We start from the raw sequence: 16,498 nt of genomic DNA on the forward strand, positions 1-16,498 counted from the left end.
GCAATCTACTAATAAAAGTTTCAATCAATTAATCTGTGTTGTCCTGAAGTCCACTGTTAATATCATTTACGTAATTACATTATAATATTTTTGTATTACTTGATAATATTTTGCATTAGCAACTACAATGCTTTGATTTGGAGTTAAAGTTGTTTATATTTATTGTACTTTATAATCGGTAAACAGCAGTTAGATGATGTCACTTCCGCTAAATTACTTCCTGTTGGTTGACTTCTGGTATTTGTTCGAAAGCTAGAGATACATTTTGTGGTCTTCTGTAGTACTTTCTGTTGCCATCCTACACAAAGCGGCGAAGAAGCAATGCCGTAAGTCGTCTTTAATAGGTTAACAACATGTCAGACACGTTAAAAAAGTGTAATAGTGCCGATATGTTAAATATAATTGTCGAACTAGATACAATGTGTTCAAGTCATTTAGGCAGACGGGAGTCTCCCTCTGCTGGACATTTTTCGACATTACCGTTACATTTTGTATTTCATTTTAAACGAATATGTACAGAGGCAATAAGTGTGTTGTGTGTTGTGTCTCTTTGTTCTTTTCAGTTTTTCACCATCTTGTCTATGAAGGAATTGTCAAAAGTAAATGGTCAAGCTTACAACGACGTTCTCTTCATTGACTCCGTTTTGGCTTGGTGTTGAGTTGGCGTTTTTACACGTCTCACGAGAACACTAAAGTGAAAAAGGCACGTTCCGGCTGCCCTACGGTATCAACATGGCAACTAGTCACAGTGGAAGCAGCAAAACGTCAGTATCCACAGCAAGCGCAGCTCTTGTTAGAGCTAAAGCAGAAGCTTCGAAAGTACGAGCATCGTACGCAAGCCAAGAAGCTAAGCTTAAACTGGAAGAAGCTAAACTAAAGTGAAAAAGGCACGTTCCGGCTGCCCTAAGGTATAAACATGGCAACTAGTCACAGAGGAAGCAGCAAAACGTCAGTATCCACAGCAAGCGCAGCTCTTGTTAGAGCTAAAGCAGAAGCCGTGAAAGTACGAGCGTCGTACGCAAGCCAAGAAGCTAAGCTTAAACTGGAAGGAGCTAAGCTAAAACTGGAAAAGGCTCATAATCAATTAGAAACAACGAGAATAACCACAGAATTAGAAGTGCTGACATTACAACGAGAAGCAGACGCAGCTGAGGCGGAAGCTCGAGTATTGGCGGAAGCTTCGGGAGCACAATCCACTGGCGATGACAGGAAAACTGAATCAGAAAAGGCAAAAATTGAACGCACCAGTGAATATGTTCAATCACAGATCGACCTTCAACAGCAGTTGTCATCTCCAGCTGCCTTGTGTCCAGCAATAGATAAGCAGCCGTATCCGTTAACACAAGCTACCATCAACACCTGGCATCTGGATGAAAATACTCCATATATGCAACCCAGTCCTAATAGAACAAACTTTAAGAGCGATAAAAAATCTCACTTATCCACACCAAACTTAAATAAACCAGTTAAAGCCACGACAAACTTCGAAGAAAAAAGACAATCCGGCTCAAACATACATGCTCCGCCCTATGTTCCCCGACAGGTTCCACAAGCCAGCATACCGTCTTCAGTGGAACCATTGGCCCACTATTTGGCAACACGAGATCTCATCACCTCAGGACTGTACTACTTCGCTGATAAACCAGAAGATTATCGCGCATGGGAGTCGTCATTCACTACAGCGGTCAGCGGTGCTCACCTCACAACAACCCAAGAACTAGACCTCATGACAAAGTGGCGTGGTAAGGAGTCCGGAGAACATGTGAGACGCATCCGCTCAATGTATGTAAACCATCCAGAACTGGCTCTACACAAAGCATGGGAGAGACTGCGTGACTGTTATGCTGCCCCTGAAATCATTGAAAAATCACTATTTGATCGGCTGGACAATTTCCCCAAAATTTCTAATAAAGACAACGCTAGGCTACGCGAACTGGGAGATTTGCTCATGGAAATTCAAGGTTTCAAGGAGGATGGCTATGTCACCGGCTTGTCCTATCTGGATACGTCACGTGGAATTAGGCCGATTGTGGACAAGCTTCCTTATAGCCTTCAGGAAAAATGGACATCTTCTTTTGTACAAAGAACATAATAACGGTTGCTTCCCTCCCCTCCACTACTTCTGTGTTTTTGTGTGCTCCGAGGCAAAGAAACGAAATGACCCCAGTTTCACCTACCAGTACAATACAACTGCTAACCTTGACAAACACATTGCAAAATGTTTTAACTCAAACAAACCCATCACAGTGCACAAAACAGACATTTTAACAACCAATAATGACCCCAATGAATGTTATCCTCTACACAACAAACCACACCCCCTTAAGAGATGCAGGACATTCCGAAACAAATCCCTGGATGATAGAAAGGCCTTTTTGAAGGAAAAAGGGATATGTTTTAAATGTTGTTCCTCAGTTTCACATCTCGCCAAACAATGCCAGCCTTCTGTGAAGTGTTATGAATGTGGAAGCACTCATCATGAGGCAGCAATGCATCCTGGTCAATCCCCTCAAATGGCCAAGGCTCCTCCATCTCTTAAAGAGGATGGCAGGGAGGGAGAAGAACAGTATAACATGCCTGATGTTAGCACGAGCTGTACAGATGTTTGCGGTCAAGGTCAGTGGGGGCGCTCATGCTGAAAAATATGCCTTACTAAAATGTACCATGAAGACTTCAAGGACAAGGCCATCAAAGCATACGTAATTTTGGATGACCAAAGTAATCGATCATTGGCAAGACCAGAATTGTTTAAAATGTTAAATGTGGACAGCAAACCAATCACTTATCATCTCAGAACTTGTTCTGGCCTTGTAGAGGCACACGGCAGGGAGGCTGAGGGTTTCCAGATTGAGTCCCTAGATGGTAAAGTTCTCATCTCACTTCCAACACTCCTCGAGTGTCAAGAGATTCCAAATAATCGGAATGAGATCCCAACACCAACTGCAGTTTTGCATCAACCCCATCTCCATCACATTGCCAAACACATCCCCGAATTGGACCCCGGAGCACAAATACTCCTTCTCCTTGGAAGAGATGTAATCAGGGCACACAACGCCAGACAGCAAGTAAATGGACCAAACGACGCTCCTTTTGCACAACGTCTGGATTTAGGCTGGGTGGTGATGGGAGAAGTGTGTTTAGGCAATACACACAAACCAACAATTAATTCAATGAAAACAAACGTATGGGAAAATGGACGTCATTCCATCTTTCTACCCTGCACCAGCGTCATGTGTGTTAAGAAGCAACAAACCTTCAACCAGTCCTGCAAATCACAAGAAAGGATGCTGGGATTGACAGTTTTCAACCAAACTGAACATGACAACAAACCTGCTCCATCAATGGATGACCTCCTCTTTCTAAAGATCATGGACATTCAAACCCACAGAGATGGATCCAACAATTGGGTCGCTCCACTCCCATTTAAGGAACCACGTCAACGTTTGCCAAACAATAAGGCCCAGGCAATCAAGCGGTTCATGTCACTTCAACGAACCCTCCAAAGGATACCGGAAATGTAGGAACAGTATGTCACATTCATAGAAAAGCTCATTACCCACAAGCATGCAGCGGTAGCGCCGCCATTGAGGAACGATGAAGAGTGCTGGTATTTGCCATCCTTTGGCGTATACCACCCACGATAACCTGACCAGATCAGAGTCGTTTTTGACTCTAGCGCCCAACACGCAGGTATTTCCCTAAATGACGTGCTACTCTCTGGACCCGACCTCAACAACTCCTTGCTGGGCGTTCTTCTGCGCTTCCGGAAGGAAAGAGTTGCGATTATGGCAGACATCCAGCAGATGTTTCATTGTTTTTTGGTGCATGAAGATCATCGAAATTTCCTACGTTTCTTGTGGCATCAGGACAATGATCTCAGGAAGACAGTTATTGAGTATCGCATGAGGGTCCACGTGTTTGGCAACACACCATCTCCTGCTGTGGCAATCTATGGACTGCGAAAGGCCATCAGGAAAGGTGCACAGCAGCACGGAGATGATACTGTCAGGTTTGTAGAAAGGCACTTTTATCTGGACGATGGCTTGGTATCCCTACCATCTGAAGGTGAGGCCATTGACCTGCTCCAAAGGACAAAGTGTTCACTCGCCGAGTCGAACCTTCGCTTGCACAAGTTTGTATCAAACTCTGAGGAAGTCACCAAAGCCTTCTCCCCTCAAGATTGTGCCCCTGTGGTCAAAGACTTAGATTTGAGTGGAGACTTTACACCCACACAACGGAGCTTAGGGTTGCTCTGGGAGATTACATCTGACACATTTACATACTTTGCATCACCAACAAACAAACCATTCACTCGACGTGGTGTTTTGTCTACAGTAAACAGTGTTTTTGATCCCCTAGGAATGCTCGCACCTGTCACAATTCAGGGAAGATCCCTTCTCAGAGAACTTACCTCTGAGCTAGCAGACTGGGACACGCCCCTGCCAGAAGCCAAAAAGAACAAGTGGGAGACTTGGAAAGAGTCTCTTCAAGGCTTAAACAAGATTCATATGCCACGCAGGTACACTGCAAAGTCACTGTGCGATGCGGTGCTCACAGAGTTGTGCGTGTTTTCAGATGCATCCTGCAAAGCCATTGGTGCTGTGGCTTACCTGAAAGTGGTCCAAGAAGATGGAGAGGCCGAAGTCGGATTTGTGATGGGAAAGGCGAAGTTGGCACCCCAGTCTGAACCTACTATCCCAAGGCTCGAGCTCTGTGCTGCTGTGCTAGCGGTAGAGATGGCAGATCTCATCCAAGATGAGCTGGACCTCAAGTTCGATGAAGTTCGCTTCTACACAGACAGTAAGGTAGTGCTTGGATACATTTGTAATGAAAAAAAACGTTTCTACACCTACGTTCATAACAGAGTCCAGCGTATTCGTCAATCTTCAAATCCCGATTAGTGGAACTATGTGTGCATGGAGGAAGACCCTGCAGATCCTGCGTCAAGATCTTTACCTGTATCAAGCCTTGGACAAACATCTTGGTTTATCGGCCCTGCATTCCTGCGAAATACATCTGCAAAGATGACACAAACCAGTGAAAGATTTGAGCTCATTGGACCAGATAACGACTCTGAAATCCGACCACAAGTGCAGACCTGCGCTACTTACCTGGAACGTCAGATAATCAACCCAGATCGCTTTCAACGATTTTCCACTTTCACTTCCTTGGTGAGGGGTGTGGCATTCCTCATCCACGTCGCAAGAACATGCAAAAGGTCTAATCAAAAAGATGGATGCAAAGGCTGGCACAAGTGTCACCAACCACGCACTGCAGATGAAATTGCCCAAGCTAAATATATTATTCTGAGGGCAGCACAAAAGGCAGCCTTCTCAGGAGAGCTTTTAGCTTTACAAGAAAACAAGCCAGTTTCAAGAAACGGCCCTTTGTTGAAACTCAACCCAACATTGGCGGATGGACTCATTTGTGTGGGAGGTAGACTAAAGTGCTCTGAACTCACACTTTTAGAAAAGAATCCTGTAATTCTCCCCAAGAAAAGCCACATCTCTGTGTTGCTCACACACCACCACCATGTGCAGGTAAAACATCAAGGCCGTCATTTTACTGAAGGAGCCATCAGAGCAGCAGGATTGTGGATTCTAGGTGGACGGTCTTTAATCAACTCAATTCTTCACAAATGCACAATCTGTCGTAGACTTCGAGGGAAAGTTCAAGAACAACAAATGGCTAATTTGCCTCCGGAACATCTTAAATCCTGCCCTCCTTTTACGTATGTGGGAGTCGATGTCTTTGGACCCTGGTCTGTCTTAACCAGACGTACCAGAGGAGGACAAGCAGAGAGCAAGCGGTGGGCCATGATGTTCACTTGTCTTAGTTCGAGAGCTGTTCATATTGAGTTAATCGAGTCTGTGGACACTACAAGTTGTATCAACGCCCTCAGGCGTTTTTTCGCACTTCGAGGTCCAGCAAATCAACTTCATTCTGATTGTGGCACTAATTTTACGGGAGCATGCAAAGAGCTTGGAATGAACAAGGCAGTGCAGAACTTCCTCAGTGAAAAGCAGTGCATTTGGAAATTCAACCCACCACACGCTTCCCACATGGGAGGCTCTTGGGAGCGAATGATCGGGATTGCAAGAAGAATCCTGGATTCAATGTTACTGCAGCATGGGACTCGTATAACCCATGAAGTTCTTTGCACTCTGATGGCGGAAGTCACTGCAATTATAAATGCACGACCACTTCTGCCTGTATCCATTGATCCACAACAACCCTTCATTCTTTGACCAGCAATGCTCCTAACACAGAAGGCAGGAGCTCCACCTCCACCTGGAGAATTCACAGAGAGGGACCTTTACACCAAACAATGGAAGCAAGTGCAAGCATTTGCAAACCAGTTTTGGAGCCGATGGAGAAGGGAGTACCTTCCTTCTTTGCGACAGAGACAGAAATGGAATATGTCAAGGCGAAACCTTCAAGTAGGAGATCTAGTTCTCCTCAAGGACAAGCAAGCTGCACGTAACTACTGGCCTATGGCCATGGTCACCGCCACGTTCCCCGGGATCGACAATTTGGTCAGGAAGGTCGAAGTGAAGACTACAGACCAAGGAACCCCAAAAACATTTTTGAGATCAGTAAGAGAAGTTGTTTTACTCCTGCCCAAAGACTAGAGTTATTTGGTGACCTTAGTGGCCTCACATAGGCCAGGCGGGGAGTGTGTTGTCCTGAAGTCAACTGTTAATATTATTTACGTAATTACATTATAATATTTTTGTATTACTTGATAATATTTTGTATTAGTAACTACAATGCTTTAATTTGGAGTTAAAGTTGTTTATATTTATTGTACTTTATAATCGGTAAACAGCAGTTAGATGATGTCACTTCCGCTAAATTACTTCCTGTTGGTTGACTTCCAGTATTTGTTCGAAAGCTAGAGATACATTTTGTGGTCTTCTGTAGTACTTTCTGTTGCCATCCTACACAAAGCGGCGAAGAAGCAATGCCGTAAGTCGTCTTTAATAAGTTAACAACATGTCAGACACGTTAAAAAAGTGTAATAGTGCCGATATGTTAAATATAATTGTCGAACTAGATACAATGTGTTCAAGTCATTTAGGCAGACGGGAGTCTCCCTCTGCTGGACATTTTCCGACATTACCGTTACATTTTTATATGTCATTGTAAACGAATATGTACAGAGGCAATAAGTGTGTTGTGCGTTGTGTCTCTTTGTTCTTTTCAGTTTTTCACCATCTTGTCTATGAAGGAATTGTCAAAAGTAAATGGTCAAGCTTACAACGACGTTCTCTTCATTGACTCCGGTTTGGCTTGGTGTTGAGTTGGCGTTTTTACACGTCTCACGAGAACACTAAACAATCAATGGTTTATTTTGTACCTATGTAGCATCATCTACAAAGATACAAAGAATTGCTATTGCGACATTTAGAACAGCAGTTTGTTTCATTCAAAAATTTCAGGTTAATTTTTATACTTAGCAAACTCATCCTGCAGGCCGGATAAAATCTGTTTGTGGGCCTGATCTATATTATGTTTTGGAAAAAGGATGTCATAAATTTTACTTAATTCATTAAAAAAAAATTTTTTAAACAAAACAAAAAATGTATGCATATGTAAATGTATTCAGTAATGAACATTCTTTCACTTTCTTCTTTCCTTCATGGATCTAAACTTTACCGCTACCGCTAGTTTTTTCTATATTTTTATTGTCATATTTCCAGAATGTGCTTTTTCTATTTTTGGACATTCTGAAGTTGTCTTAATTTTTTAGTTTTGATGCCATGGTTTTAATCGTCATTTTAAGTCATGGTTTGACAAAAACAGACTATATTTGACGTAAAACTAAAATAATGCAACTCGGTAGCCGCAAAAAAGAAAGTCAAATACAAATAGACAGACATGGAATGAGTAAAATAAACCAACATTTGGGTTGAATAACAGATAAGAAAATGAACTGAAAATCTGAAAAAGACTCCTCATATGAAGCTTGAAGTCACACCGAACTCACTCTCTCGGCTTCCGTCTGCTCCAACATTTCGGCAAATATTTGCGCTCGCTTTTATAACCTGCAGTTCAACCTCAGTATGTTCAGGTTAAAAAATATAAGGTTGTGTATCCTCATTTCTACAAAAATAGCCATTTTTGTTTTTCTGTTACCAAGTCTGCCATGATTACAACACATGCGCATCAGAGTTCTGCACGAGCTGCATCAGAGTTCTGCACACGCTGCAGGCGGGCAAGGGAGGACTGACTAATGCCTCTTAACTTTAACAAGTTGAAAAACTTATTTGGGTGTTACCAGTTAGTGGTCAATTGTACGGAGTATGTACTGTACTGTGCAATCTACTAATAAAAGTTTCAATCAATTAATCAATGCCTACGTACAGGGCATTGCAGTCGTCAAGAGTCGAGAAACAGGCGTGTATTAATTTCTCGAGATCAGGTCCTAACAAAAACCGTTTCACTTTTGCTATTTGGCGTAGTTGATAAAAGCTTTTTTGAATGACGCTGACGCTGCTGATTTGTTTTTCGAACTGAAAATCTTAGTTGAACTTTACCGCCAGTTTTGTGACACAGTCGCTGAAATATGGGGACAGAGTACCGAGGTCAATGTTGGGTGAGGGAGAGCGACTTGGACCGAACAACATTACTTCTGTCTAGTTTTCATCTGGGCTCAGGAAGTTAACTAAAAGCCATGCTTTGGTGTTGTGCAGGCAGTCAATGAGATGTTGGACCATGTTGTTTTGTGCCATTAGAAAGTATATCTGGCATAAAAATGAAATAAATGCAATACCATGCTTCCTGAAAACAGAACTAAGGGGAAGAAGGTAAAGTGCAAATAAAAGAGGGCCAAGGATTGACCCCTGGTGGACCCCATGTGGAAGAGGAGCTGTGGAAGACACAAAGCTGTCTATTTTTACACTAAAACTCCTGTCAGTCAGGTATGACCGGAACCCTTAATGCCCACACAGTTCTCAAGACGAGTGATTAAGGTGGCGTGGTCGACAGTGGCGTGGTCGACGGTGTCGAACGCAGCAGACAGATCTAAAAGAACCAGGACACCACATCAATCAATCAATCAATCAATCAATCAATCAATGTTTACTTATATAGACCTAAATCACGAGTGTCTCAAAGGGCTGCACAAGCCGCAATGACATCCTCGGCTCAGATCCCACATCAGGTCACGAAAAAACTCCACCCAATGGGATAACAATGAGAAACCTTTACCGGAATCCGTGGACAGGAGGATATTGTTAGATACTTTTAGAAGTGCTGACTCTGTGCTGTGGAGGGCTTTGAAACCGGACTGGAACAGCTCAGTGATACCATTATCCTCTAAGAAGGACAACAACTGACTGTAGACAACCTTCTCTAATATTTTGGAAATGTATGGAAGATTAGAGATAGGTCTGAAATTAGAGAGGAGAGAGGGGTCGAGGCTTGTTTTTTTAAGTAAAGGTCGTACCATCCCATGTTTAAACTCCGCTGATACTGTACCAGGAGAGAGGCTACTATTGATAATGTTAAGGACACTTGATCCAAAGGTAGCAAGTACCTCCTTAAACAGGGGAGGTGGGAGGGCATCTGCAGAAGAACCATATGACTTCATATGACTAATTGTGTTCTTTAGAAAGGAAAAGGACACCGGCTCTAACTGATGGAAAATAGAAGGGTTATAGGTAGGCTAAGATAAATTGGTTCTAGTTGATATAATTTTGTCAGTAAAAAAGTGGAGAAAATGTTCACAGATTTCTGAAGAAGCATCAAAACCAACAGATTTGGGAGCATCAATGACGATTTTTATTTTTTTGAAGAGCTCTGGGGTTGTTACAGTTAAAAGCAATAGTCTCTGATAGATATGTATTCATCTCTGCTTTTACAGTCGTCCGAAAGGACAACAGGCTCGCTTTAAAAATGGCAAAAGACACAAGCAGCCTGTCTTTTTTCCATTTTCTCTGTGCTCTCCTGGCAGCATGAGTGACGTCATTCAACCAGGGCTCAGGTGTGGGTTTGGAGCGGCGGAACTTCAAAGAAGTGATTGTGTCCAGTGTTTGTAAACAAATACAGTTGAACCCAGAAACCAACTCCTCAGTATTCAGACACACTGAGGCTGCAGAGTTAACATCACAGAGAGTCATAAAAATAGAGGAGAACAGAGCAAGAGACGAGGAATTAAACATGCAAGAGCGTTGAGGCAGACCGCACAGTTTAACCGGAAACTGAATGGGGATTTCAAACAGGATCGGTAGATGATTGGAGAACACAGCATTGCAAATGTCCAAATTAGAAACACACAAACCATACGAGAGCACTAAATCAAGTGTATGCCCGTGTTCATGTGTGGAACCAGACAAGACTATACAGAGTTAAATGAGTCAATGACATTCAGGAAGCTCCAGGAGAGCGGATCGTCTGGGCCGCAGGTGTGAATATTAAAATCACCAACAATAAGGACACAATCATATTTAGGCAGGATTTCAGCCAGAAATTCAGAAAAGTCAGTTATAAAGTCTTTATGGTACTTGGGTGGTTGAAAAACGACGGCACACAGGACGACATCAGAAAGACCAGGTTCAAACATGCACAGTTCAAAGCTTGAAAAGGAAGATTGCAGTCACTCTTGTGTTGAAAGTTCATTAAGAGGTGCGGACTTACTAGCATTCAGCCATGTCTCCGTCACAGAGAGGAAGTGAAGAAATCCTTCAGAATAAACGTTGTCAGAGATCTTGCCATAACAAGACTGAACCTGGCCGGGGCCAGCACGTCCGAGGCCGCAGCTGACCCGGGTGGGGCCTGACACAGAGCCCGCAGGTGACGGGATTTCACCCTGCGCCTCCGGAGGCAGGGAGAGCAGAAGCGATGGGGATGAGCCCCCCCCCCCCCCGACAGGAACAAGCCAGTAACCGACGGGATCCAGCGAGCGCTGGTGCAGCAGGTACTGCACCATTCCTCCTTCGGAAAGCCAGGCCAGGAGGGCCCTAACTTTCACCAGCTGGCCGTCATGTTTGCCACAACGCCAGCGACGCTTCCGCTGGTTGAGAGAAGCCCGGGGGCGGGAAAGGAACGTAGGAATCCGGCCAGGTGAGTGAGACAACTGGGACGTCGAAAAAACACCATCAAAATTAACCACATCCGTGGCAGAGGGGCAAAGATCCAACAGCGTTTGGCGGTTATACACGAGCAGTGAGCTAACAGAGACGACAACAGTTGCGAACAGCACGAAAACAAACACAGCTGACAGCGAGAGACGGCAGGCTACAGCACATACTGGCGCCATCTTGCATCTGGGCATTATGTGCATGCCTCCACTTCGACAGTGTTCTCCTTCCGCCAGACATGTTGCAGTTTTTAGTGTTTCCGTATGAAGTCTACTTGTCACGCCCATTGCACAATCCCTCTTTACCTCCGCAGGAAGCGCTGCCGGCAGCTCCACTTGAAGCGCCTCGGGACACGCTCCTGCTCGCTCTTCCCGCATTGCGGCTGCATGCCTACACGGCTGCAGACAATCAACAATCAGCACACCTGGGGCTGATGAGGGCCGGCGCCAAACCAGCGGACCCGAAAATCCAGTGCCAGAACGTAGTTTACTCGTCGTAGTAAGCATCCTGTCTCTGGCTTCCCTCCTCCTACCTGCTCTCTGTGTTTTCCCACTGCCCGTGTCTTATGTCCTTTGTGTTCCCCGCAGCGTTCCTTCCGTCTCCTGTGATCGAGCTGTGCGCCTCGTTTTATTGGACTTCCCTCTGGATTTTGGACTGCTTCCCTTGATCCTCGACCCCTGTTCGGATGCCTCTATCCAGTCCCCGACCTCTTGCTTGCTCACAGACTTCCTTCTTGCCTTGCCCTCTGGACTTATGGACAATTCATCCAACACGCACAAACTACACCCTCTGGTAACATTTACATTATTAATTCCTCACATCGTCTTACACCACACAACATTAGTAGCATACACACCACAACACATAATTAAGTTCAATAAACCTGTCGAGCTTCATCCCATCGTTGTGTCGTTTCCTTCCCCTCGGGAACGTAACACTACTGACACATAGAAGTTCAAAGTGTACGCTACTTTGTATTAGAAATGGCAACAGCAGAGGATGCATGTGCATGTACGAGCCAGTCTGCCCCACAACAAGTGGATCGAAAAAAAAGAAGGACCTTATTGACAACAATATCAGACTACAATGGTGGACTCGCAAGGTTGTTCTATTAAAATATCTACCTTGCTTTGATCTTACATGTTCGAGACTTATGATGGGAATATCCAAAATGGCTCCAGTATCCGCTGTGGCTTGCCATCTCTCGCTGTCAGCTCTGTTTGTTTTGGTGCTGTTCACGTTTTTTGTTGTCCCTGTCAACTCAGTCTTTGTGTATGATCGCCAAACACTGTTGGATCTGTGTCCCTCTCACACGGACATATCAACTTTGATGTTGGTTTTCCGACGTCTAAGTCAGCGTTCTCACCTGGCCGGATTCCTGCTTTCCTTTTTCGCCCAATGGCTCCTCCCCCCCGGCGAAAACGCCACCAGCGCCGCGGCAAACGTGGCGGCCGGCTGGTGAGAGTTAGGGCACTCCTGGCCCGGCTTTAGGTGGCTTCCCAAAGGAGGTATGGTCCAGTACCTGGTTTCTTCCTGCACCCGCGTTCGCTGGATCCCGCCGGGTCCTGGATTGTTCCAGTTGTCGGTTTGCAGGGGGAAGCTCGCCCGCCTCGCTCCTGCCGTCCCCGCCCCCGGAGGCGCGGTGTGAATTCCCGCCACCTGCGGGCTATGTGTCGTGCCCAACCTGGATTAGCAGCGGCCTTGGACGCGCCGGCCCCCGTTAAGTTCGGTCTTGTTAACGCAAGATCCTTGACAAACAAAACATTTATCCTGAAGGATTTATTCGTTTCCCGTGGACTGGATTTCCTCTGTGTGACAGAAACATGGCTGAGAGCCGGTGAGTCCGTCCCTCTTAATGAACTTTCATCACCGGAGTGCTCGTATTTTAATTATCCGCGGTCGTCCGGCCTAAAAGGAGGAGGATTACCAGTCGTTTTTAAAAATGACTTTAAATGCCTCAGATCCGCATGCAATCCTCCTTTTCAAGCTTCGAACTATGCATGTTTGAACTGGGTCTTTCTGATATCGTCCTGTGTGCCGTCGTATATCGACCACCCAAGTACCACAAAGACTTTATAAATGACTTTTCTGAATTTCTGGCCGAAATCCTCCCCAAATATGATCGTGTCCTAATTGTTGGTGATTTTAATATTCACACCTGCTGCCCAGACGAACCGTTATTCTGGAGCTTCCTGAATGTCATTGACTCTTAACTTTGTATAGTCTTTATGTGGTTCCACACATGAACGTGGGCATACACTCGATTTAGTGCTCTCGTATGGTTTGTGTTTTAAATTTGGACATTTGCGACGCTGTGTTTTCTGATCATATGCCGATCCTGTTTGATAGCCCCACTCAGTGTCCGGTTAAATTATGCGCTCCGCCTCAACGCTTTCGCATGTTTAATTCGTTGTCTCCTGCTCTGTTCTTCTCCATTTTTTCAACTCTTTGAGATGATAATTCTGCAGCCTCTGTATGTCCGAATACTGAAGAGTTGGTTTCTGGGTTCAAGTCTATTTGTTTACAAATACTGGACACGATCGCTCCTTTCAAGTGCCGCCGCTCTAAAGCCACGCCTCAGCCCTGGTTGAATGACGTCACTCGTGCAGCCAGGCGCGAATGTAGGAGAGCAGAGAGAAGATGGAAAAAGGACAGGCTGCATGTGTCCTTTGCAATTTTTAAAGAAAGTCTGCTTTCCTTTTAGATAACTGTAAAAGCAGAGATGAATGCATATCGATCTCAGATTATATCTTCTGACTGTAACAACCCCAGAGATCTGTTCAAAACTATTAACACTGTCATTGATGCTCCCAAATCTGTTGGTTTTGATGATTCTTTTGAATTCCGTGAAAACTGTCTCCATTTATTTCACTGACAAATTTGTGTCAACTAAAGCCAGTTTATCCCAGCCTTCATATGACCATTGTGTTCCTCTGCATTTCTCTTCTGTTTTCCATCAGTTTGAGCCGGTGTCCTTTTCTTCTTTAAATGACACAGTTATTCATATGAAGCCCTCTGGTTCTCCTGCAGATGCCCTCCCACCTCACCTGTTTAAGGAGGTATTTGCTACCATTGGATCAAGTAACCTTAACATTATCAATAGTAGCCTCTCTTCTGGAATAGTTCCAGTAGAGTTTAAACATGGGATGGTACGACCTCTACTTAAAAAAACAAGCCTCGACCCCTCTCTCCTCTCTAACCTTAGACCTGTCTCTGATCTTCCATACATTTCCAATATATTAGAGAAGGTTGTCTACAGTCAGTTGTTGTCCTTCTTAGAGGATAATGGTATCACTGAGCTGTTCCAGTCCGGTTTTAAAGCCCTCCACAGCACAGAGTCAGCGCTTCTAAAAGTTTTTAACGATATCCTCCCGTCAACTGATTCTATGTAGTAAATGTGTTGTCCTGGTGCTTTTAGATCTGTCTGCTGCTTTCGACACTGTCGACCACGCCACCTTAATCACTTGTCTTGAGAACTGTGTGGGTATTTAGGGCGCCGCCCTCAACTGGTTCCGGTCGTACCTAGCCGACAGGAGTTTTTTTTGTAAAAATAGACAGATTTATGTCTTCCACAGCTCTTCTACCACACGAGTTCCCCCAGGGCTCAATCCTTGCCCCAATCCTATTTGCGCTTTACCTTCTCCCCCTTGGTTCTATTTTTAGGAAGTATGGTATTGCATTTCATTTTTATGCCGATGATTGCCAGATTTATTTTCCCATGGCACAAAATCACACGGTTCAACGTCTTATTGACTGCCTGCATGACATCTGTGGAGGGGCGTGGTCGACGCGTCCCCTGCGGGCGGGGCATGTGCAGGAGCCGGCTGTGAAGCGATGACAGGTGAGGAGATTTCTCAGCTGGAACGAGTCATCTAATCACCTGTCTCTTTATCAGGAGGGCCGGAGGCAGTGAGAGGGGTCGAAAAGACCAGGCGAGACCCGGAGAGTCCCGACAAAAAGACTGGCGAGCGCAGGCTTCAAAGCATCTCGGGTGTCTGAATTGTTGTACGTGAAAAAAAAAGGAAAAAGAAAATAAAACAGTGTCAAGCCAGAGCGGTGATTCTGAGTGGTTCTGAAGAGCACGGGCAGGAAGAACGTCACAAGTGGCGCCCAACAGAACGAACCTGACATGTCCACCACGAGCCTCCTGGAGGCGCTTGGCCAAGTCCTGGCAGAAGTGGCGGCGGCATCACAGCAATAGACGCTGGTGCTACAGGCACTGATGGACAGGGCAGAGGGGGCATCAAACCCGAGAGGAGGTACCATGCAGCGCATGGTAGAGAACGAGGACCCCCACGCGGCGGGAGTGCTCCGCAATGGAGGTGGGCCAAGTGGTCCGGGTTGCCGGGCCTCCAACACCCTCCTCCGATCCAGGGGAGACGTACTGCGTCCCGGTAAGGGTTCAAGGGAGTACACACCGGGCTATGGTGGATTCGGGCTGTAAACAGTGCATGATCCACCAGAACCTGGTTCGACCCGGGGCGTTGAGGCACGCGACACAAGGGAGGGTAATGTGTATACATGGGGATGTGCACACGTATCCCGTGGTGCCTGTCGAAATCTGGTATCGGGGCCAAAAACATACGGTAAAAGTCGCCGTAAGCGCGCGACTGACGCACTCATTGATTTTAGGGACAAATTGGCCGGGGTTCAGCCAGCTAGTGGAACAATGTATGGGGATGCGTTAACGGGTTGTAGGACAGGGGAGTAGCGGCGCTGTCGAGCGGGAACCGGCGGGGGCTTTGCGGGAGGCCCCCCCGGCCCCCCAGTGGAAACCCACGGAGGACTTTCCCCTCGAACAGTCCCGTGATGAAACTCTGCGCGCGGCCTGGGACCTTGTGGATTATATCGACGGTTAGCTGGTGCACCCGGGGAAACCGCGGGTATTTCCACACTTTTCCATTATTAGAGATAGGCTATACCGGGTGACCCGTGACACTCAAACAGGCGAAGAATACACCCAATTGTTGGTGCCAAAACCCCGCCGGGAAATGGTTTTCCAGGCGGGGCGTTGCAATCCCCTCGCAGGCCACATGGGGTATGAAAAAACACTTAATCGGGTCATGGTCCGGTTCTATTGGCCAGGCATCCGGGCAGACATACGCCGATGGTGTACTGCCTGTCCGGACTGTCAGCTGGTGAACCCGGCGGCCATCCCAAAAGCCCCGTTGCGGCCATTACCGCTCATAGAGGTCCCATTCGATAGAATCGGAATGGACCTCATCGCACCATTTCACCCGGGCACACGGGGATATCGATTTGTGTTAGTCTTAGTGGATTACGCAACCCGATATCCCGAAGCATTGCCGCTGCGCTCCATCTCTGCAAAGAGTGTAGCACAAGCACTCTTTTCGGTCATCTCCCGGGTAGGGATTCCGAAAGAAATCCTTACCGACCAGGGCACGTTCTTTATG

General features: G+C 45.8%; 2 protein-coding genes across 6 annotated transcripts in view; one reads left to right on the forward strand and one right to left on the reverse strand.

Moving 5' to 3' along the window:
- Positions 1–16,498, reverse strand: part of LOC133542406 (kinesin heavy chain-like) — a 396,917-nt gene that overhangs the window by 20,974 nt on the left and 359,445 nt on the right. The gene's annotated exons all lie outside the window — the stretch shown is intronic.
- LOC133542393 (uncharacterized) lies at positions 169–11,980 on the forward strand. 5 transcript variants are annotated; one of them, XR_009804151.1, is made up of 4 exons: positions 177–326; positions 4,576–6,969; positions 11,398–11,582; positions 11,672–11,980. XR_009804151.1 is itself a non-coding variant. In XM_061886486.1 (2 exons), the coding sequence occupies exon 2, from the start codon at positions 917–919 to the stop codon at positions 2,090–2,092; it is 1,176 nt and encodes a 391-aa protein (XP_061742470.1). In that variant the 5' UTR covers positions 169–326; positions 564–916; the 3' UTR covers positions 2,093–4,564. The 5 variants fall into 5 exon arrangements, 2 of the variants coding, with proteins under 2 accessions (XP_061742470.1, XP_061742451.1); XR_009804152.1 differs by having other exon boundaries at positions 11,398–11,565; XR_009804148.1 differs by lacking the exons at positions 11,398–11,582; positions 11,672–11,980 and adding an exon at positions 7,208–7,357.

The sequence above is a fragment of the Nerophis ophidion genome, linkage group LG02, assembly GCF_033978795.1.
Source record: "Nerophis ophidion isolate RoL-2023_Sa linkage group LG02, RoL_Noph_v1.0, whole genome shotgun sequence".
Classification (NCBI taxonomy): domain Eukaryota; kingdom Metazoa; phylum Chordata; class Actinopteri; order Syngnathiformes; family Syngnathidae; genus Nerophis; species Nerophis ophidion.